This window comes from Antedon bifida, chromosome 6 (assembly GCF_963402885.1).
Source record: "Antedon bifida chromosome 6, ecAntBifi1.1, whole genome shotgun sequence".
Taxonomy (NCBI): Eukaryota; Metazoa; Echinodermata; class Crinoidea; order Comatulida; family Antedonidae; genus Antedon; species Antedon bifida.
The window spans coordinates 12,291,877-12,314,683 of NC_136231.1; the positions used below are offsets into that span (position 1 = coordinate 12,291,877).

General features: G+C 33.7%; 3 protein-coding genes and 1 long non-coding RNA gene across 5 annotated transcripts; 2 read left to right on the top strand and 2 right to left on the bottom strand.

Annotated features, from left to right (window-relative positions):
- Positions 1-1,961: 1,961 nt before the first annotated feature.
- Positions 1,962-6,727, bottom strand: LOC144844606 (uncharacterized). The gene is made up of 6 exons (XR_013612445.1): positions 6,437-6,727; positions 5,655-5,764; positions 5,122-5,192; positions 4,203-4,344; positions 3,317-3,351; positions 1,962-2,935 (listed from the first exon to the last, which is right to left on the bottom strand). It is a non-coding gene; the product is annotated as an uncharacterized LOC144844606 (long non-coding RNA).
- LOC144844605 (uncharacterized) lies at positions 4,252-5,673 on the top strand. Of its 2 annotated transcripts, XM_078701588.1 has the most exons (5): positions 4,252-4,575; positions 4,664-4,807; positions 4,895-5,102; positions 5,211-5,507; positions 5,597-5,673. In XM_078701588.1, exons 1-5 carry the CDS (start codon positions 4,300-4,302, stop codon positions 5,608-5,610), a joined length of 939 nt encoding a protein of 312 aa, XP_078557714.1. In that variant the 5' UTR covers positions 4,252-4,299; the 3' UTR covers positions 5,611-5,673. The 2 variants fall into 2 exon arrangements, with proteins under 2 accessions (XP_078557714.1, XP_078557713.1); XM_078701587.1 differs by lacking the exon at positions 5,597-5,673 and having other exon boundaries at positions 5,211-5,577.
- An 85-nt stretch (positions 6,728-6,812) lies between the features above and the next one.
- Positions 6,813-9,149, top strand: LOC144845637 (uncharacterized). The gene is made up of 6 exons (XM_078703071.1): positions 6,813-6,905; positions 7,007-7,336; positions 7,425-7,568; positions 7,656-7,863; positions 7,972-8,268; positions 8,358-9,149. Exons 1-6 carry the CDS (start codon positions 6,813-6,815, stop codon positions 8,369-8,371), a joined length of 1,086 nt encoding a protein of 361 aa, XP_078559197.1. The 3' UTR covers positions 8,372-9,149.
- A 352-nt stretch (positions 9,150-9,501) lies between these two features.
- Positions 9,502-11,460, bottom strand: LOC144845638 (uncharacterized). The gene has a single exon (XM_078703072.1). The coding sequence runs from the start codon at positions 11,458-11,460 to the stop codon at positions 9,502-9,504; it is 1,959 nt and encodes a 652-aa protein (XP_078559198.1).
- Between the last annotated feature and the right edge of the window lie 11,347 nt (positions 11,461-22,807).

Sequence of the window (22,807 nt, forward strand, 5' to 3'; positions counted from 1 at the left end):
CACCTCATGCTTTAGTGTATCATCCAGGCTTTCGTTGATGTGGATGTCGGCTGTTGTTTCTTTTGCTAGTAGAGGGTGGAGCTGTAAAAGATTCTCATTCGATAGATGATAATTTTGGTTATTTGTAAATGTTTCATTAGGTTCGCATTCAATAACAGCGGTGCTAGCTAATTCAAGGATACCAGAAGGCTCGGATACCCCTAAGGCAGCACTAATGTCTGCGGTTCGCTCATAATACTTTTTCAAGAGATTGGCGTGAAATATTTTGAATTTCCCGTTAATGTCAATTTGGTAGTCTAGATACCCAAATTTCTTTACAACCTTAAAAGGACCTTTCCATTGAAGCAATAGTTTGTTTTTGTCTGTGGGTAATAAAAGTAGTACCTTATCCCCAACCTCAAATTCCCGGGACTTACTCTTTTTGTCATAATATTGTTTGTACCTGACCTTAGATTTTTGTAGATTCTTCTGAGCCATCTGACAGGTTTCATGTAGTCGTTCCCGTAAATCCATAACGTACTGGTAGGTGGTTTTTGTTTCTGGTGTTTCGATTTCTTCGGTCCACAATTCCCTTAGGATGGACATGGGTCCTCGTACGGTACGGCCATATAACAGTTCAAAAGGAGAAAACCCTAAACTTTCCTGTGAAGATTCCCTAACCGCAAAAAGTAGTGGGTCAATGTAACGATCCCAATCAGTAGGCCTTTCTGCACACATACGTTTCAGCATTTGTTTGAGTGTTCCATTGAACCGTTCGACCAAACCATTACAAGCTGGGTGATATGGAGATGTCATTACCTGACGTATAGACAACAACTTACTAACTTGCCTCATGACTTCAGATGTAAATTGTGATCCCCTATCGGTAAGCATTTCTTTCGGGATACCAAGTCTAGAGAAAACACCAACCAAGGCCTCAGCAACCCGTTCAGCTTCAATATTTGGTAGAGGCACTGCCTCTGGATAACGAGTAGCAAAATCTATTATTGTGAGTATATAACGATTACGACCTTTAGACATGGGGAAAATGGGACCAACTATATCAACGGCAATCACGGCAGTTTCAAACGCGATATCCGAGACACAAAGTGTTTACAACGCGCTTTTGATTGATACGCCTGGCGCGAGCCTTGAGCAGCTATTTATAGCCCACCAACATCGAGCGAAATGTTTACATTAGCTAGCTATAAACAGAAAGTGTATTATACGAAGTAAATACAGTCTTACAATGACCAATTAATAAAGTTTTCCTCGAATCTTACAGTGTTTGCTTTATTATTGTATTTTGTATTAGGGAAAATGGTCTAGGATTAAAAAATATTATTAAAAAAGCGAAATTTTAACGATGTTTGCGATAGTTTCAAAAGCCGAAAATATACATAAATAGCGCCCTCACGGCGAAAGTTTATCGTCGCGGTAAGTTCAAGCTTTTGATCGTCTGATAGCAAATCTCTGCAATTTTTTCGAGCAACACCGTTAATTCCAAGTGAAAGCGGAGACTTTATTCTTTATTTAGCTCAAAATTCAGGCTGACGTCTACTTTCAAATTGATTTGAGCTAAATTTGAAATTGACTTATTTCTGTTCAAAATTCCAGTGATTTTATAGGTAAAAATAGGCCTAGAGCAAAGTTAATTATATATTATTTTAAAGAATTGTGTATTGGTTTTGCATTGACTGTATGTGGTATGTTACTGTTATTTATTGTCTTGTGAAATGGAGTACCATACATATGCATTGAGTAATTTATGTCGTGTATGTGGTGTCAAGTTAACACGAAATCAGCGAAAATTTGAAGTAACTAAACTAAAAGATAGCGTCCTGACATTTTTAAATATCGATTTAACTCATGAAAACAAAGATGTACATCCACCATTCATTTGCAAGAACTGTCAATTTTCAAGCTATAACAAGAAGGTTAGCACAACTCAAAGGTACATCTGGAGACAACACACACAACAATCATGTTTCACATGTTATTTATTATCAGAACAGTCAAAACCAGGTAAAAGACTAAAACAAATAAAACTCAACACATTATTTTCTGAAACAGAATGCGACATTATTCCATCAAAATTTACAATCAATGACAAAATCAATTCTGAACCTTTCATTTGCCAAATATGCAACTCGATTTTGTCTTTCAACAGTCTTGAGTCAAACTGTTCACATCACTATTGTTCTAGTTGTCTGTATAATTTGTTTAGTACCCTCCATGTTAACGTATGTTCATGTCTTGTGTGCGCAAAGCCAATGCACATGCTGGAATTTAAACCCGCCTCCCAAATTGTAATAGAGTCTCTAAAATCGCTAGAATTACAATGCTCGTGCAATAAGTTCATAAAATACTCTGAACATCAGAGACATATTTGTGAACACCAGACAACTAAAGAAGTGGTGTATCATAATGTTTCAAAAGCTGTATCGGTGTTAGAGAAATCACTAGAAGATAGTCATGTCTCCCAAACAATACAAACGTTTGCAGAAAAAGTTGTTTACAATCAACTTAAGAAAAGTAAGGAAATGCTGATTGCAACAAATGGTCGGGTGAGTACTTTAAAACAAATTCTGTAATTATCATATTGCATGTTATAAAAAGTAGATTAATATTATTATGACAGAATTGTTAGCATAAAACATATAAATACAATTCTTATCTACAGCCAGCAAAGATTGCTATCATACCAAACACCAAAGTCCCAAGTGATAAGGCCAGTTCTCGAACTGTTTCAAGACGAGCAAATAGCATAAGCAGCATCATAAAATCAGTTGGCAATAGTGAGGCTGGTGATTTCCATCAGAAAGTGTACTCAGCCAAACATATGAGTCAAGCGGTCTTAAAAGCAGCCAACATAGCATCAACTTCGTCTATAGATATAGATAAGGCTCTGGCAATGGTGTCAGACTGCCACCTGGCATGGAACCAGCTACGAAAGCTAAGAAGGTAAACAAACAATTATGTGATTAAATAAAACCATGCATGAATACAAGCATTTTAGACACAGTCAAGTATGTCTAGTAATAAAGTGAGACTACATTATTAATCCTTTTTATGTACTAGATATGTGGAGAAAGGGAAAATACCATCAGAGAAAAGGATGCGGCAGCGGCAAAATGATCTCATTGGGGATTATTTTGAATCCACAATGGAAATGCTATGTTTTAGGTCTGAGACGTCCTCAGACGGGATAGAATTAAGATCAACGCCTACTGTCAGAATGAAGAACATTAAAAAAGTTGTATTTTCATATCTTGATGAACACTCAAGGTACGCTGAAGTTAAATTTAAATATGTGCTTACAAAGTGTAGAACTTACTTTTTAGGACTTTACTTTTGTTCATATGGATTTTGCTATGGAAATAAAAGTTAAAAGAAATTAATTATAAACTGAATTAATATTTACTATTTTTTTATTTTTTTACAGACTGAACAACCTATCTCCCAATAATAACGAGATTTGGATAAAGTTTGGCGGGGATAAGGGAGGTGGAAGTACCAAATTTGAGGTACAGATTTGTAGCCTCGCCAAACCAAATTCAATTAACAACATCATCGTCATACTAATATTTGATGCCCCTGACATGATGTTTAATATTAACCGGACTCTTCCGGAAGTGGCCCACCAAGTTGTTGCTTTGAACGGGGAAAAATGGCGGTAAGAATACAACTAGTATATCAACTTAACAATTATGTGGATGCGTATATAAGTAATAAAATAAAAATATATGTATAATTTCTTTCAGCAATTACACACTGAGAGTTTTCTGTTTTGGGGACTATGAGTATTTAACAAAACTCTATGGATTAAATGGACCAAATGGTAAACTATTAAATTATTTTATCATCATTTAATTTATACAAAATCTTTCTAAGCCAATTTTATTTATACTGTATTACTGCATATTTTAGCATTTTTAAACATTGTGAAAAAATTTGAATACTTTTAGCTCGATACTGCTGTCTCTTTTGTGAAAAACCAAAAGCAGAAATGCAATTAAAGGCACCACCCGCCAAACAGCGCTCATTGGCTTCAATCAGAGCCAACTACAGAATGTTTATGGAAGATGGCGGAATTGAAAGCCGATCTAAGGATGTTTCCATGAGCGTTGTTAATAATCCCTTAGTATCAATTGAGGTAAATCATGTAAGTACATCAGTTTTGTTTTTAATTATCTTTATATTAGAGAAACAAATGTACTTACTTCATTATATGGCACTGTTGGTATTAAAATTTATATCTTTTAGGTGTCTGTTCCTAGCCTGCACTTGTCATTGGGCATATTCAAGAAGCTCTTTGATATGCTAGAGACGGAGGCGCACAGCATAGATTGCCTCATATATTCCCTAAGGAAAAATGGAGAACTTGATGACACTTCTGAATCAAAGTTTGATAAAATAATTCAACATCAGATCCAAACACAAATTGATATCAAAGAAAAGATTGAAGAAAAGAAATTAAAGTTGACTGAGATGGAGGATGCAATGCCATTAATCTATCTTAAAGGAAGTGTTGATGGTAGCATAATTACCAATGTGGGAAAGATAGTCAAATTGAGAGAAGAGATTGAGTCACTGGTAAGTTACTCAAACAATAAATGACATAGATGCGTCTTGCCAGACACATACTGTAAAGACAAAACTTGTATTATATTTTATTTTACAGACAAAATGCATGGAAAATGGGCTTCCATTTGGAACGGGTCCAATTGTCACATCACTGGAACGTGTGCTACAAAAAAATCGCATCCAACGGCAAGCCTATCATGGTAAATCATTTATTGGTAACCATGTTCATAAATGTTGTCAGGTAAATTAACTATTCTTTTAATTGATATTGTTTCAACTGTTAATTATTAAAATTGTAGTTTTTAAAATGTATATTTGTTTTTAATAGGACCATGTTAGGAATGAACTAGTGAATGCTCCACTACATGAAATGAAAATTCAAGAAGCTGAGATTCCTATCGGAAAAATTCAGCTAATTGACAAAAGAGTAAAAGAATTGGTCACCAAGTACGATGCACTCCTTTCAAAATTTTCTAGGGTTCACAACAACTTGAATCATTCAAAACCTGTCACAGATGTTGATATTCAAGAAAATGGTAATGTAATTATGCTTACCTTTCAAGGTATTCCGTAGACATGCCATTGTTTCTTTTCCTACAACACACTGTAACTGTTTCTTTTCTCTTCTACAAAAAAAAATTCAGATGAAGCCATAAAAGACTTTATGGAGGAATATCGAAAAACCAACAAAAGTATATCTCCAAAATTACATATGCTCGAGGAACATGTCATTCCCCAATTAAAGGCTTGGAGATTTGGTCTGGGACTGGTTAGCGAGCAAGGTGGGGAGTCTATTCACGCCGCGCTTAATAAAAGGAAAAGAACAGTTGCTGGGATGCATGACAGACTTGGACAGTTAACATCCATGATGCGGTCACATGCAATTACCACTCAGCCATGCATAATAGAAGAAATAGTTGAACCCAAAAGAAGAAAAATTGGTAACAATTTACACTTTATTGATTACACTATTTGTGCATTTTAGCTCCCTGCTCACCAAAAATTAAATAAACCTGTTTATATTTTTCAGAAAAAGAAGAATAAAGTACACGACAAAGAATACGAAATAAAAGAAAATATAGGCTTACTGATAAATCTGACGGAGTGCCATCTTCTTCTTTATTATGTATTCTCTTATGAACCACACTTGCATCAATAAAGTAGTCGTACTTGTTTGTGTTGGTGGTATTTTTGGAACCTGTAATACAATTTTTGAATTATAAATATTTATCATCAATATTTAAAAAAATGGTGGACTAGCGATTGAAATACATGATGAAATATTATATTATTATTAGGACTATACTGTCAAAATTAAAATCAAAATTTTATTTTTTATTCTACAAATGCAATGCTGTTGCTGCCATAGTTTAGTAATATTCAAGCCATAGGAAGATAGACTATGATATTTTCACATTTTCTACTGTAGAATAACTTAGGCCCTCATGAAAGCTAGTTAGTAAGTATACCTATTCTCCTAGGCCTACCTATGTCTTGATGGTACCATATTAAAAAATTAGGCCTAGCCTAGTCTAGATAGAGCTGTTACTAAGCCTGGCCCTGCTGATTTCCCCTCTTAACGACATATACTTGGGCTAGGCCTACTAAGAGTATATTATTCTAGGCCAATATTTATTTTTCGTGGCTTAAACCTAGTACGTAGTGACAAACCTTTGTTAGGCCTAGGCCTTTAGCAGCACACCCACGTGTGCAAAACAGGCAAATGGGCCCCGACTTTCTGTGCATATAATTATTAAACTGGATTAGACGTCAGCGAGATTTTTTAAATATTGTTTATCAAGTTTTTGAATTTTCACATCGACTAGGCGCCGATGTTTATGTAAATTGCAAACAAAAAATATAACCTCACCATTACCCTGTAATTAAACTGCTATTTTTTACTGTTTTTTGTCGCAAAATAGACGTAAGATTTCAATACTCATATCTCGGGAAGTCTTGAGAAACGGAGTGACCGCTGGCTTCGAATATCAATTACATGCCTTCTTCTTCGAATATAACATGAATATTCATTAAATTTTCAATTATAACACTGTCTATTGGTCAGTTTATTCCCTCTCTTTTACCAGGGTATTAAAAATAGTCTTCCGGGTATTTAAACTAGCGCCCTCTATAACATAAAATAAGAAAAAGCGAGCATCGAAACTATAGAGGGCTCACCACTTTTTGTCTCGCAGGCACCACCCGCCAAACAGCGCTCATTGGCTTCAATCAGAGCCAACTACAGAATGTTTATGGAAGATGGCGGAATTGAAAGCCGATCTAAGGATGTTTCCATGAGCGTTGTTAATAATCCCTTAGTATCAATTGAGGTAGATCATGTAAGTACATCAGTTTTGTTTTTAATTATCTTTATATTAGAGAAACAAATGTACTTACTTCATTATATGGCACGGTTGGTATTAAAATTTATATCTTTTAGGTGTCTGTTCCTAGCCTGCACTTGTCATTGGGCATATTCAAGAAGCTCTTTGATATGCTAGAGACGGAGGCGCACAGCATAGATTGCCTCATATATTCACTAAGGAAAAATGGAGAACTTGATGACACTTCTGAATCAAAGTTTGATAAAATAATTCAACATCAGATCCAAACACAAATTGATATCAAAGAAAAGATTGAAGAAAAGAAATTAAAGTTGACTGAGATGGAGGATGCAATGCCATTAATCTATCTTAAAGGAAGTGTTGATGGTAGCATAATTACCAATGTGGGAAAGATAGTCAAATTGAGAGAAGAGATTGAGTCACTGGTAAGTTACTCAAACAATAAATGACATAGATGCGTCTTGCCAGACACATACTGTAAAGACAAAACTTGTATTATATTTTATTTTACAGACAAAATGCATGGAAAATGGGCTTCCATTTGGAACGGGTCCAATTGTCACATCACTGGAACGTGTGCTACAAAAAAATCGCATCCAACGGCAAGCCTATCATGGTAAATCATTTATTGGTAACCATGTTCATAAATGTTGTCAGGTAAATTAACTATTCTTTTAATTGATATTGTTTCAACTGTTAATTATTAAAATTGTAGTTTTTAAAATGTATATTTGTTTTTAATAGGACCATGTTAGGAATGAACTAGTGAATGCTCCACTACATGAAATGAAAATTCAAGAAGCTGAGATTCCTATCGGAAAAATTCAGCTAATTGACAAAAGAGTAAAAGAATTGGTCACCAAGTACGATGCACTCCTTTCAAAATTTTCTAGGGTTCACAACAACTTGAATCATTCAAAACCTGTCACAGATGTTGATATTCAAGAAAATGGTAATGTAATTATGCTTACCTTACAAGGTATTCCGTAGACATGCCATTGTTTCTTTTCCTACAACACACTGTAACTGTTTCTTTTCTCTTCTACAAAAAAAAATTCAGATGAAGCCATAAAAGACTTTATGGAGGAATATCGAAAAACCAACAAAAGTATATCTCCAAAATTACATATGCTCGAGGAACATGTCATTCCCCAATTAAAGGCTTGGAGATTTGGTCTGGGACTGGTTAGCGAGCAAGGTGGGGAGTCTATTCACGCCGCGCTTAATAAAAGGAAAAGAACAGTTGCTGGGATGCATGACAGACTTGGACAGTTAACATCCATGATGCGGTCACATGCAATTACCACTCAGCCATGCATAATAGAAGAAATAGTTGAACCCAAAAGAAGAAAAATTGGTAACAATTTACACTTTATTGATTACACTATTTGTGCATTTTAGCTCCCTGCTCACCAAAAATTAAATAAACCTGTTTATATTTTTCAGAAAAAGAAGAATAAAGTACACGACAAAGAATACGAAATAAAAGAAAATATAGGCTTACTGATAAATCTGACGGAGTGCCATCTTCTTCTTTATTATGTATTCTCTTATGAACCACACTTGCATCAATAAAGTAGTCGTACTTGTTTGTGTTGGTGGTATTTTTGGAACCTGTAATACAATTTTTGAATTATAAATATTTATCATCAATATTTAAAAAAATGGTGGACTAGCGATTGAAATACATGATGAAATATTATATTATTATTAGGACTATACTGTCAAAATTAAAATCAAAATTTTATTTTTTATTCTACAAATGCAATGCTGTTGCTGCCATAGTTTAGTAATATTCAAGCCATAGGAAGATAGACTATGATATTTTCACATTTTCTACTGTAGAATAACTTAGGCCCTCATGAAAGCTAGTTAGTAAGTATACCTATTCTCCTAGGCCTACCTATGTCTTGATGGTACCATATTAAAAAATTAGGCCTAGCCTAGTCTAGATAGAGCTGTTACTAAGCCTGGCCCTGCTGATTTCCCCTCTTAACGACATATACTTGGGCTAGGCCTACTAAGAGTATATTATTCTAGGCCAATATTTATTTTTCGTGGCTTAAACCTAGTACGTAGTGACAAACCTTTGTTAGGCCTAGGCCTTTAGCAGCACACCCACGTGTGCAAAACAGGCAAATGGGCCCCGACTTTCTGTGTATATAATTATTAAACTGGATTAGACGTCAGCGAGATTTTTTAAATATTGTTTATCAAGTTTTTGAATTTTCACATCGACTAGGCGCCGATGTTTATGTAAATTGCAAAAAAAAAATATAACCTTACCATTACCCTGTAATTAAACTGCTATTTTTTACTGTTTTTTGTCGCAAAATAGACGTAAGATTTCAATACTCATATCTCGGGAAGTCTTGAGAAACGGAGTGACCGCTGGCTTCGAATATCAATTACATGCCTTCTTCTTCGAATATAACATGAATATTCATTAAATTTTCAATTATAACACTGTCTATTGGTCAGTTTATTCCCTCTCTTTTACCAGGGTATTAAAAATAGTCTTCCGGGTATTTAAACTAGCGCCCTCTATAACATAAAATAAGAAAAAGCGAGCATCGAAACTATAGAGGGCTCACCACTTTTTGTCTCGCTGGAAACTGCCGTGAATCCGTTCAAACGGCACCTCGATCAAAGGCATGCTTCCTAGAGGCACTTTCGTAACTCTACCTTTTTGTACAGTTCTCTGACAAATGTCACAGGATCGACAATATCGAGTAATATCTGCAGTTACCCCAGGCCACCAAAATGTTGTCAACACTTTATCTGTCGTCTTTTTTACCCCTTGGTGTCCTCCTAATAAGGTTTCATGGGCTTGGCGCATTACCTGGCGTCGATAGTCAGCTGGCACTACTAGTTGGGTAAACTTATCCCCGTGTTCAATATTAGGAGAGGAAAATTGCCTATATAATAGGTCTTTATGATAAATAAACCTAGCCTCGGCTTGTTTGTTACTCACAGTTGTAGTTTGTTTCTCTGCAAGATCCTTGAATTTTGCAAGGCTGATATCTTGTTGCTGGGCGGTTTTCATAATTCCCGCTGTGATGATTTGCTTGTGTATTTCTGTAGTTTTAAGTGTTCTGAATGGTTTATCCATAGTGTTAGCTTGAGACCGGGTAACAACAGAACATCCTTGAAGATTTCGCTCTGTCCATGTGGGATCTGGATTTCCTGGTGCTCGTACTCCTGCAATATTACCTAATATCAAGTCATAAATAGGGTTATTCATACATAGTGCATACGTCTTTCCTGAAAAAAATGGAGTATTAACATGTATTAATGCAACCGGTAAGTTGCGGACCGTGCCATCAATCAGCACACAGGTTTTCTCCTTACCAGTAAGTTGTTCGGCTGATACAAGATCTTTCTTCACAACCACCCCACTACAGCCACTGTCACGAAGAACAGAGACGCAGCGTGACCCAACACAACCTGTATAAACGGGCATTTTACTAATTGAATTATTTAGAGCCGCTGTCATAATTGGAAGACAGTGCCCACATTGAAGAGTGACCTTATCACCATCATTATTGATACAACATTGATTTAAAGACTCTGACATTTTCGTAACCATACTGGCCCCCACATCGGGAATTTCTTCTTTGGCTTTACATTCGTGTTGGTTTGTACATTTCTGGCAATCAGACTCTGTTTGTGGTGAAGTAGACAACCCAGCGCAACTGTTGGCGTCCTGTCTACAATTTCTGGCAATATGTCCTGTTTTTAAGCATCGGTAACATTTTGGAGGAGAGTTTGGCTTATGCATAGTTGAGGCTCTGCAATTTCTAGCTAGGTGACCTACACGATGACATATAAAACAAGTTGGACTACGGAAACTAGAAGGGCTTTGTGATGAGGATGTACTGGGAACATTATTAGAGGAGAGTTGAGGAGAATTTGGCTCTTTTTGTTTAAACTCTATTGGTTTACCAAATAATCCCCCACGAGCTTCCAAATATTGCTCCGCAATTTCAGCCATCGCTTGTATCGTTTTCGGTTGACGTTCCCTTAGGAACAGAGCTAGGTCCTTCCCACACCCATCGGTAAACTGCTCTCGCAGCAATAAATCTTTTAACCCCTGAAAGGTTTTTTCCCCCTCTGCTAGGTCAATCCACCTATCAAGATAATTGCTTATCCTCGCAGCAACTTGCGGGCCGCTTTCTCCGTATTCGGGCTTAGCTGTTCGTAACTTATGTCGAAATCCATCGGCGGTTAACTGAAACCGTTTTAGAAGAGCCAATTTCAACAGTTTGTAATCGTTAGCTTCAGCTGACGACAACCTGGAATAAACCTCGAGAGCCTTCCCAGTTAGTAGGGCACTTAAGTTAACCGGCCACTCAATTTCTTTCCACTCCTGACTAGTCGCATACCGTTCAAACCTTTTCAGATAGGCATCTAGGTCATCTGTTCGATCATGGAAAGGGGGTAATTTAGGTTTACTGGCCTTAACCCGTGACTCAGGATTGGGTAATACTCTACCACCCGGCCGTGCCCGATTCTTTTCTTGTTCTAATTGGATTTCTAACCTTCGCATTTCTATAAGATAGGCCTGATTCTCAGCTTCTTTCGCCCTTTCGTTTTCTCTCTCTTTTTCTTCACTCGCTCTTTTTCTCTCTGCTTCGTCCCTCTCTAGTACCTCTCTTCTCTCTCTCTCTTCCTTCTCTAGTGCCTCTCTTCTCTCTCTCTCTTCCTTCTCTAGTGCCTCTCTTCTCTCTCTCTCTTCCTTCTCTAGTGCCTCTCTTCTCTCTCTCTCTTCCTTCTCTAGTGCCTCTCTTCTCTCTCTCTCTTCCCTGTCTCTGTTTCGCTCCATTTCTTCTCTCTCCCTGTCCCTGTTTCGCTGTTTTTCTTCTCTCTCCCTGTTTCTCTCTTCTCTCTCTAGTGCTCTCTCTTCTCTCTCTCGTGCTCTCTCTTCTCTCTCTCTGGCAGCTTCCTCTCTCTTTTCCACAAACTCGCTTAATTCCACTCCATCTAACCCCAACGCTTTTCCTGCGTCAACAATTTTAGTGAGATCCATTTCTTAAGAAAAAAAAAATATATATATATATAAGTATCCAATATAAGTATACAGTATGCCAATAATATGGCAAATAGACAATCCAAGAATCACGTACAATTGTTTCATCTACCAATGTTCACGCTAGGTTACAAAGTTTCCCGGACGAGCCCCCATAAATGTCACACAGCCGCAATTACGGCTCTTTCGGACATGTAATTGCTGGTAACCAACGGTGAACAACGGTAAATAGCCACAACTGTACACATATAAATGTAAAAAGTAAAATTTAATAATAATCTTCGACAACCAATTCTTTCTTTTATAATTCAAACCCCCAAAAAAAAACCCACAAAAAAAACCCAACCAATTCTCAAACAATGATACAGTATTCTATTCCCCACACACTTTATGCAATTCCCCAAATTTCCCAATCCTTCCAAACAAAATATCAACAATCTTCTTATTTTTAAATAAATCCCCGAAACCCCCCCTTTCAAATACAATAATATCACAAAATGGATAATTAAACAATAATAAATGTCCACAATATCGTTCCTTCTTGCCTTCTCTCCTACGCTGACACAAAACAAATTAGAAAGATAAAAGTTAAAACGATTCTGCAAATAAACAACTCCCACGCCTCAATTATAATTCTTCCTATTTTCTGACATATAAATAAATCAAATATAAAGTTAAAATGTTTCTTGATGTCGTTCTGTCCTGCAATCCGCTCCCCGACCAATTATTTCTTTCTCCTTTTCCACGTAAAATAATATCAGTATCAATCCAGTTACTCTTCAATATTTCCAAACAATTCTTTCCATGCAACAACTTCTGCTGTTTCCAACAGTTATTTCTTCCGTCAATTTACATACACAATTTCAATTAATCCTCAGTAATCTCAACAATTAACAGTTCTACATTTAAGTACAGCCTTATAGTATTACTTCCAACTCACAATTTATTAACTTCATGTATATCACTTTACTTCCTTTCTGCTTCAGCTCTATATCACCATAATTATCTCCAACTCACAATTTATTAACTTCATGTATATCTCTTTATTTCCTTTCTGCTTCAGCTCTATTTCACCATAATTCAATTACTTCTTCTCCTGCACGTCTTAGTTTCTCATATCAATATTCACTTATCCCTTTCTGGCTTAACATAACATAGCCCTCCTTCTCTGTCTCCTCTCAATTTCCATCTACCTCAAAATTCCCTCAATTTTCCACATATCACCACCTTATCCTTCTCCACCAATCAGCAACTCACACACTAACTTAACTCTTATACCTCTCCTCCAATCAGCAAACACCACACAATCCTTCTCTGCAACACAAAAACTCTGCTCCACTGGCTTCACACAATAGCTTCCTAAAACAAAAGAAAGGTTCAAATAGTGAAAACAAAAGGAAAAGTAAGAATGACTTGCAAAATATATACACAACTTTATGTCACTTGTGACAGTCGTATTTAAAAACGTTTTAGACCATTTTGAGCATTTCGACAAAACTTGTTAACATAAAAACATCAAAGTGTACAGAATAGCTTCAAATCGCATTTGGAGACGTTTTAGACCATTTTATGATTTTCGAAAAAACTTGTTAACATAAAAACACCAAAGTGCTTAGAATAGCTTCAAATCGCATTTGGAGACGTTTTAGACCATTTTGTGATTTTCGAAAAAACTTGGTTACACAAAAACATCAAAGTGCTTAAAATCTCATTATAAACCGTTTTAGACCATTTTGAGCAATTCGATAAAACTTTTCAAACAAAAACATCAAAGAGCACAAAATAGCTTAATATCGTATTTAAAAACGTTTTAGACCATTTTGTGATTTTCGAAAAAACTTGTTAACATAAAAACACCAAAGTGCTTAGAATAGCTTCAAATCTTATTTGGAGACGTTTTAGACTATTTTGTGATTTTCGAAAAAATTTGGTTACACAAAAACATCAAAGTGCTTAAAATCACATTAGAAACCGTTTTAGACCATTTTGAGGATTTTGATAAAACTTTTCTCACAAAAACATCAAAGAGCACAAAATAGCTTAATATCGTATTTAAAAACGTTTTAGACCATTTTGAGCATTTCGACAAAAAATTTTCACACAAAACATCAAAGTATACAGAATAGCTTCAAATCGCATTTGGAGACGTTTTAGACCATTGTGTGATTTTCGAAAAAACTTGTTAACATAAAAACACCAAAGTGCTAAGAATAACTTCAAATCTCATTTAGAGACGTTATAGACCATTTTGTGATTTTCGAAAAAACTTGTCAACATAAAAACACCAAAATGCTTAGAATAGCTTCAAATCGCATTTGGAGACGTTTTAGACCATTTTGTGATTTTCGAAAAAACTTGGTTACACAAAAACATCAAAGTGCTTAAAATCTTATTAGAAACCGTTTTAGACCATTTTGAAAAAAATTTTCACACAAAACATCAAAGTGTGCAGAATAGCTTCAAATCGCATTTGGAGACGTTTTAGACCATTTTGTGATTTTCGAAAAAACTTGGTTACACAAAAACATCAAAGTGCTTAAAATCTTATTAGAAACCGTTTTAGACCATTTTGAAAAAAATTTTCACACAAAACATCAAAGTGTGCAGAATAGCTTCAAATCGCATTTGGAGACGTTTTAGACCATTTTGTGATTTTCGAAAAAACTTGTTAACATAAAAACACCAAAGTGCTTAGAATAGCTTCAAATCGCATTTGGAGACGTTTTAGACCATTTTGTGATTTTCGAAAAAACTTGGTTACACAAAAACATCAAAGTGCTTAAAATCTCATTATAAACCGTTTTAGACCATTTTGAGCAATTCGATAAAACTTTTCACACAAAAACATCAAAGAGCACAAAATAGCTTAATATCGTATTTAAAAACGTTTTAGACCATTTTGTGATTTTCGAAAAAACTTGTTAACATAAAAACACCAAAGTGCTTAGAATAGCTTCAAATCTTATTTGGAGACGTTTTAGACTATTTTGTGATTTTCGAAAAAATTTGGTTACACAAAAACATCAAAGTGCTTAAAATCACATTATAAACCGTTTTAGACCATTTTGAGGATTTCGATAAAACTTTTCTCACAAAAACATCAAAGTGCACAAAATAGCTTAATATCGTATTTAAAAACGTTTTAGACCATTTTTAGCATTTCGACAAAAATTTTTCACACAAAACATCAAAGTGTACAGAATAGCTTCAAATCGCATTTGGAGACGTTTTAGACCATTGTGTGATTTTCGAAAAAACTTGTTAACATAAAAACACCAAAGTGCTAAGAATAATTGAAATCTCATTTAGAGGCGTTATAGACCATTTTGTGATTTTCGAAAAAACTTGTCAACATAAAAACACCAAAGTGCTTAGAATAGCTTTAAATCGCATTTGGAGACGTTTTAGACCATTTTGTGATTTTCGAAAAAACTTGGTTACACAAAAACATCAAAGTGCTTAAAAACTCATTAAAAACCGTTTTAGACCATTTTGAAAATTTCGATAAAACTTTACACACAAAAACATCAAAGAGCACAAAATAGCTTAATATCGTATTTAAAAACGTTTTAGACCATTTTGAGCATTTCGACAAAAATTTTTCACACAAAACACCAAAGTGCTAAGAATAACTTCAAATCTCATTTAGAGACGTTATAGACCATTTTGTGAATTTCGAAAAAACTTGTCAACATAAAAACACCAACGTGCTTAGAATAGCTTCAAATCGCATTTGGAGACGTTTTAGACCATTTTGTGATTTTCGAAAAAACTTGTCAACATAAAAACACCAAAGTGCTTAGAATAGCTTTAAATCGCATTTGGAGACGTTTTAGACCATTTTGTGATTTCGAAAAAACTTGTCAACATAAAAACACCAAAGTGCTTAGAATAGCTTTAAATCGCATTTGGAGACGTTTTAGACCATTTTGTGATTTTCGAAAAAACTTGGTTACAGAAAAACATCAAAGTGCTTAAAATCTCATTACAAACCGTTTTAGACCATTTTGAGCATTTCGACAAAAATTTTTCACACAAAACATCAAAGTGTGCAGAATAGCTTCAAATCGCATTTGGAGACGTTTTAGACCATTTTGTGATTTTCGAAAAAACTTGTTAACATAAAAACATCAAAGTGTACAGAATAGCTTCAAATCGCATTTGGAGACGTTTTAGACCATTTTGTGATTTTCGAAAAAATTTGGTTACACAAAAACATCAAAGTGCTTAAAATCACATTAGAAACCGTTTTAGACCATTTTGAGCATTTCGATAAAACTTTTCACACAAAAAAATAAAGAGCACAAAATAGCTTAATATCGTATTTAAAAACGTTTTAGACCATTTTGAGAATTTCGACAAAAATGTTTCACACAAAACATCAAAGTGTGCAGAATAGCTTCAAATCGCATTTGGAGGCGTTTTAGACCATTGTGTGATTTTCGAAAAAACTTGTTAACATAAAAACACCAAAGTGCTAAGAATAACTTCAAATCTCATTTAGAGACGTTATAGACTATTTTGTGATTTTCGAAAAAACTTGTCAACATAAAAACACCAAAGTGCTTAGAATAGCTTTAAATCGCATTTGGAAACGTTTTAGACCATTTTGTGATTTTCGAAAAAACTTGGTTACACAAAAACATCAAAGTGCTTAAAAACTCATTAAAAACCGTTTTAGACCATTTTGAAAATTTCGATAAAACTTTACACACAAAAACATCAAAGAGCACAAAATAGCTTAATATCGTATTTAAAAACGTTTTAGACCATTTTGAGCATTTCGACAAAAATTTTTCACACAAAACATCAAAGTGTACAGAATAGCTTCAAATCGCATTTGGAGACGTTTTAGACCATTGTGTGATTTTCGAAAAAACTTGTTAACATAAAAACACCAAAGTGCTAAGAATAACTTCAAATCTCATTTAGAGACGTTATAGACCATTTTGTGATTTTCGAAAAAACTTGTCAACATAAAAACACAAAAGTGCTTAGAATAGCTTCAAATCGCATTTGGAAACGTTTTAGACCATTTTGTGATTTTCGAAAAAACTTGGTTACACAAAAACATCAAAATGCTTAAAATCTTATTAGAAACCGTTTTAGACCATTTTGAGCATTTCAATAAAACTTTTCACACATAAACATCAAAGAGCACAAAATAGCTTAATATCGTATTTAAAAACGTTTTAGACCATTTTCAGCATTTCGACAAAAATTTTTCACACAAAACATCAAAGTGTGAAGAATAGCTTCAAATCGCATTTGGAGACGTTTTAGACCATTTTGTGATTTTCGAAAAAACTTGTTAACATAAAAACACCAAAGTGCTTAGAATAGCTTCAAATCGCATTTGGAGACGTTTTAGACCATTTTGTGATTTTCGAAAAAACTTGTCAACATAAAAGCACCAAAGTGCTTAGAATAGCTTTAAATCGCATTTGGAGACGTTTTAGACCATTTTGTGATTTTCGAAAAAACTTGTTAACATAAAAACACAAAAGTGTTTAGAATAGCTTCAAATCTTATTTGGAGACGTTTTAGACCATTTTGTGCATTTCGATGAAACTTGGTTACACAAAAACATCAAACTGCTTGTAAAAATCACATTATAAACCGTTTTAGTCCATTTTGAGCATTTCGATAACACTTTTCACACAAAAACATCAAAGAGCACAAAATAGCATAATATCGTATTTAAAAACGTTTTAGAGCATTTTGAGCATTTCGTCAAAAAATTTTCACACAAAACATCAAAGTGCTAAGAATAACTTCAAATCTCATTTAGAGACGTTATAGACCATTTTGTGATTTTCGAAAAAACTTGTCAACATAAAAACACAAAAGTGCTTAGAATAGCTTCAAATCGCATTTGGAGACGTTTTAGACCATTTTGTGATTTTCGAAAAAACTTGGTTACACAAAAACATCAAAGTACTTAAAATTTTATTAGAAACCGTTTTAGACCATTTTGAGCATTTCGATAAAACTTTTCACACAAAAAAATAAAGAGCACAAAATAGCTTAATATCGTATTTAAAAACGTTTTAGACCATTTTGAGAATTTCGACAAAAATGTTTCACACAAAACATCAAAGTGTGCAGAATAGCTTCAAATCGCATTTGGAGACGTTTTAGACCATTTTGTGATTTTCGAAAAAACTTGGTTACACAAAAACATCAAAGTACTTAAAATTTTATTAGAAACCGTTTTAGACCATTTTGAGCATTTCGATAAAACTTTTCACACAAAAAAATAAAGAGCACAAAATAGCTTAATATCGTATTTAAAAACGTTTTAGACCATTTTGAGAATTTCGACAAAAATGTTTCACACAAAACATCAAAGTGTGCAGAATAGCTTCAAATCGCATTTGGAGGCGTTTTAGACCATTGTGTGATTTTCGAAAAAACTTGTTAACATAAAAACACCAAAGTGCTAAGAATAACTTCAAATCTCATTTAGAGACGTTATAGACCATTTTGTGATTTTCGAAAAAACTTGTCAACATAAAAACACAAAAGTGCTTAGAATAGCTTCAAATCGCATTTGGAAATGTTTTAGACCATTTTGTGATTTTCGAAAAAACTTGGTTACACAAAAACATCAAAGTGCTTAAAATCTTATTAGAAACCGTTTTAGACCATTTTGAGCATTTCGATAAAACTTTTCACACGAAAAAATAAAGAGCACAAAATAGCTTAATATCGTATTTAAAAACGTTTTAGACCATTTTGAGAATTTCGACAAAAATGTTTCACACAAAACATCAAAGTGTGCAGAATAGCTTCAAATCGCATTTGGAGACGTTATAGACCATTTTGTGATTTTCGAAAAAACTTGTCAACATAAAAACACCAAAGTGCTTAGAATAGCTTCAAATCGCATTTGGAAACGTTTTAGACCATTTTGTGATTTTCGAAAAAACTTGGTTACACAAAAACATCAAAATGCTTAAAATCTAATTAGAAACCGTTTTAGACCATTTTGAGCATTTCAATAAAACTTTTCACACAAAAACATCAAAGAGCACAAAATAGCTTAATATCGTATTTAAAAACGTTTTAGACCATTTTCAGCATTTCGACAAAAATTTTTCACACAAAACATCAAAGTGTGAAGAATAGCTTCAAATCGCATTTGGAGACGTTTTAGACCATTTTGTGATTTTCGAAAAAACTTGTTAACATAAAAACACCAAAGTGCTTAGAATAGCTTCAAATCGCATTTGGAGACGTTTTAGACCATTTTGTGATTTTCGAAAAAACTTGTCAACATAAAAGCACCAAAGTGCTTAGAATAGCTTTAAATCGCATTTGGAGACGTTTTAGACCATTTTGTGATTTTCGAAAAAACTTGTCAACATAAAAACACCAAAGTGCTTAGAATAGCTTTAAATCGCATTTGGAGACGTTTTAGACCATTTTGTGATTTTCGAAAAAACTTGGTTACAGAAAAACATCAAAGTGCTTAAAATCTCATTAGAAACGGTTTTAGACCATTTTGAGCAATTCGATAATACTTTTCACACAAAAACATCAAAGAGCACAAAATAGCTTAATATCGTATTTAAAAACGTTTTAGACCATTTTGAGCATTTCGACAAAAATTTTTCACACAAAACATTAAAGTGTGCAGAATAGCTTCAAATCGCATTTGGAGACGTTTTAGACCATTTTGTGATTTTCGAAAAAACTTGTTAACATAAAAACACAAAAGTGCTTAGAATAGCTTTAAATCGCATTTGGAGACGTTTTAGACAATTTTGTGATTTTCGAAAAAACTTGTTAACATAAAAACACCAAAGTGTTTAGAATAGCTTCAAATCTTATTTGGAGACGTTTTAGACCACTTTGTGCATTTCGATGAAACTTGGTTACACAAAAACATCAAAGTGCTTGTAAAAATCACATTATAAACCGTTTTAGACCATTTTGAGAATTTCGATAACACTTTTCACACAAAAACATCAAAGAGCACAAAATAGCATAATATCGTATTTAAAAACGTTTTAGAGTATTTTGAGCATTTCGTCAAAAATTTTTCACACAAAACATCAAAGTGTACAGAATACCTTCAAATCGCATTTGGAGACGTTTTAGACCATTTTGTGATTTTCGAAAAAACTTGTTAACATAAAAACACCAAAGTGCTAAGAATAACTTCAAATCTCATTTAGAGACGTTATAGACCATTTTGTGATTTTCGAAAAAACTTGTCAACATAAAAACACAAAAGTGCTTAGAATAGCTTCAAATCGCATTTGGAGACGTTTTAGACCATTTTGTGATTTTCGAAAAAACTTGGTTACACAAAAACATCAAAGTGCTTAAAATCTTATTAGAAACCGTTTTAGACCATTTTGAGCATTTCGATAAAACTTTTCACACAAAAAAATAAAGAGCACAAAATAGCTTAATATCGTATTTAAAAACGTTTTAGACCATTTTGAGAATTTCGACAAAAATGTTTCACACAAAACATCAAAGTCTGCAGAATAGCTTCAAATCCCATTTGGAGACGTTTTAGACCAAGTTTATAATGAGATTTTAAGCACTTTGATGTTTTTGTGTAACCAAGTTTTTTCGAAAATCACAAAATGGTCTAAAACGTCTCCAAATGCGATTTGAAACTATTCTAAGCACTTTGGTGTTTTTATGTTAACAAGTTTTTTCGAAAATCACAAAATGGTCTAAAACGTCTCTAAATGCGATTTGAAGCTATTCTGTACACTTTGATGTTTTGTGTGAAAATTTTTTGTCGAAATGCTCAAAACGGTCTAAAACGTTTTTAAATACGATATTAAGCTATTTTGTGCTCTTTGATGTTTTTGTGTGAAAAGTTTTATCGAATTGCTCAAAATGGTCTAAAACGGTTTCTAATGAGATTTTAAGCACTTTGATGTTTTTGTGTAACCAAGTTTTTTCGAAAATCACAAAATGGTCTAAAACGTCTCCAAATGCGTTTTGAAGCTATTCTAACACTTTGGTGTTTTTATGTTAACAAGTTTTTTCGAAAATCACAAATAGGTCTATAACGTCTCTAAATGAGATTTGAAGTTATTCTTAGCACTTTGGTGTTTTGTGTGAACAATTTTTGTCGAAATGCTCAAAATGGTCTAAAACGTTTTTAAATACGATATTAAGCTATTTTGTGCTCTTTGATGTTTTTGTGTGAAAAGTTTTATCGAAATCCTCAAAATGGTCTAAAACGGTTTATAATGTGATTTTAAGCACTTTGATGTTTTTCTGTAACCAAGTTTTTTCGAAAATCACAAAATGGTCTAAAACGTCTCCAAATTCGATTTGAAGCTATTCTAAGCACTTTGGTATTTTTATATTAACAAGTTTTTTCGAAAATAACAAAATGGTCTAAAATGTCTCCAAATGCGATTTGAAGCTATTCTTAGCACTTTGGTGTTTTTATGTTAACAAGTTTTGTCGAAAATCACAAAATGGTCTAAAACGTCTCCAAATGCGATTTGAAGCTATTCTGTACACTTTGATGTTTTGTGTGAAAATTTTTTGTCGAAATGCTCAAAATGGTCTAAAACGTTTTTAAATACGATATTAAGCTCTTTTGTGCTCTTTGATGTTTTTGTGTGAAAAGTTTTATCGAAATCCTCAAAATGGTCTAAAACGGTTTATAATGTGATTTTAAGCACTTTGATGTTTTTGTGTAACCAAGTTTTTTCGAAAATCACAAAATGGTCTAAAACGTCTCCAAATGCGATTTGAAGCTATTCTAAGCACTTTGGTGTTTTTATGTTAACAAGTTTTTTCGAAAATCACAAAATGGTCTAAAACGTTTTTAAATACGATATTAAGCTATTTTGTGCTCTTTGATGTTTTTGTGTGAAAAGTTTTATCGAATTGCTCAAAATGGTCTAAAACGGTTTCTAATGAGATTTTAAGCACTTTGATGTTTTTCTGTAAACAAGTTTTTTCGAAAATCACAAAATGGTCTAAAACGTCTCCAAATGCGATTTGAAGCTATTCTAAGCACTTTGGTGTTTTTATGTTAACATGTTTTTTCGAAAATAACAAAATGGTCTAAAATGTCTCCAAATGCGATTTGAAGCTATTCTTAGCACTTTGGTGTTTTTATGTTAACATGTTTTTTCGAAAATCACAAAATGGTCTAAAACGTCTCCAAATGCGATTTGAAGCTATTCTGCACACTTTGATGTTTTGTGTGAAAAATTTTTGTCGAAATGCTCAAAATGGTCTAAAACGTTTTTAAATACGATATTAAGCTATTTTGTGCTCTTTGATGTTTTTGTGTGAAAAGTTTTATCGAATTGCTCAAAATGGTCTAAAACGGTTTATAATGAGATTTTAAGCACTTTTATGTTTTTGTGTAACCAAGTTTTTTCGAAAATCACAAAATGGTCTAAAACGTCTCCAAATGCGATTTGAAGCTATTCTAAGCACTTTGGTGTTTTTATGTTAACAAGTTTTTTCGAAAATCACAAAATGGTCTAAAACGTCTCCAAATGCGATTTGAAGCTATTCTGTACACTTTGATGGTTTTTGTGAAAAATTTTTGTCGAAATGCTCAAAATGGTCTAAAACGTTTTTAAATACGATATTAAGCTATTTTGTGCTCTTTGATGTTTTGTGTGAAAATTTTTTGTCGAAATGCTCAAAATGGTCTAAAACGTTTTTAAATACGATATTAAGCTATTTTGTGCTCTTTGATGTTTTTGTGTGAAAAGTTTTATCGAATTGCTCAAAATGGTCTAAAACGTCTCCAAATGCGATTTGAAGCTATTCTAAGCACTTTGGTGTTTTTATGTTAACAAGTTTTTTCGAAAATCACAAAATGGTCTAAAACGTCTCCAAATGCGATTTGAAGCTATTC

Excerpts from the sequence above, each read along its gene's own strand:
- LOC144845637 (XM_078703071.1), top strand. The coding sequence starts at position 6,813 with ATGTTTATGGAAGATGGCGGAATTGAAAGCCGATCTAAGGATGTTTCC. Across the intron at positions 7,569-7,655 it reads ATGTTCATAAATGTTGTCAG|GACCATGTTAGGAATGAACT; the intron begins GTAAATTAACTA and ends TGTTTTTAATAG. Across the intron at positions 7,864-7,971 it reads TGTTGATATTCAAGAAAATG|ATGAAGCCATAAAAGACTTT; the intron begins GTAATGTAATTA and ends AAAAAAATTCAG.
- LOC144845638 (XM_078703072.1), bottom strand. The coding sequence starts at position 11,460 with ATGCGAAGGTTAGAAATCCAATTAGAACAAGAAAAGAATCGGGCACGG.
- LOC144844605 (XM_078701587.1), top strand. The coding sequence starts at position 4,300 with ATGCTAGAGACGGAGGCGCACAGCATAGATTGCCTCATATATTCCCTA. Across the intron at positions 4,576-4,663 it reads GAGAAGAGATTGAGTCACTG|ACAAAATGCATGGAAAATGG; the intron begins GTAAGTTACTCA and ends TTTATTTTACAG. Across the intron at positions 4,808-4,894 it reads ATGTTCATAAATGTTGTCAG|GACCATGTTAGGAATGAACT; the intron begins GTAAATTAACTA and ends TGTTTTTAATAG.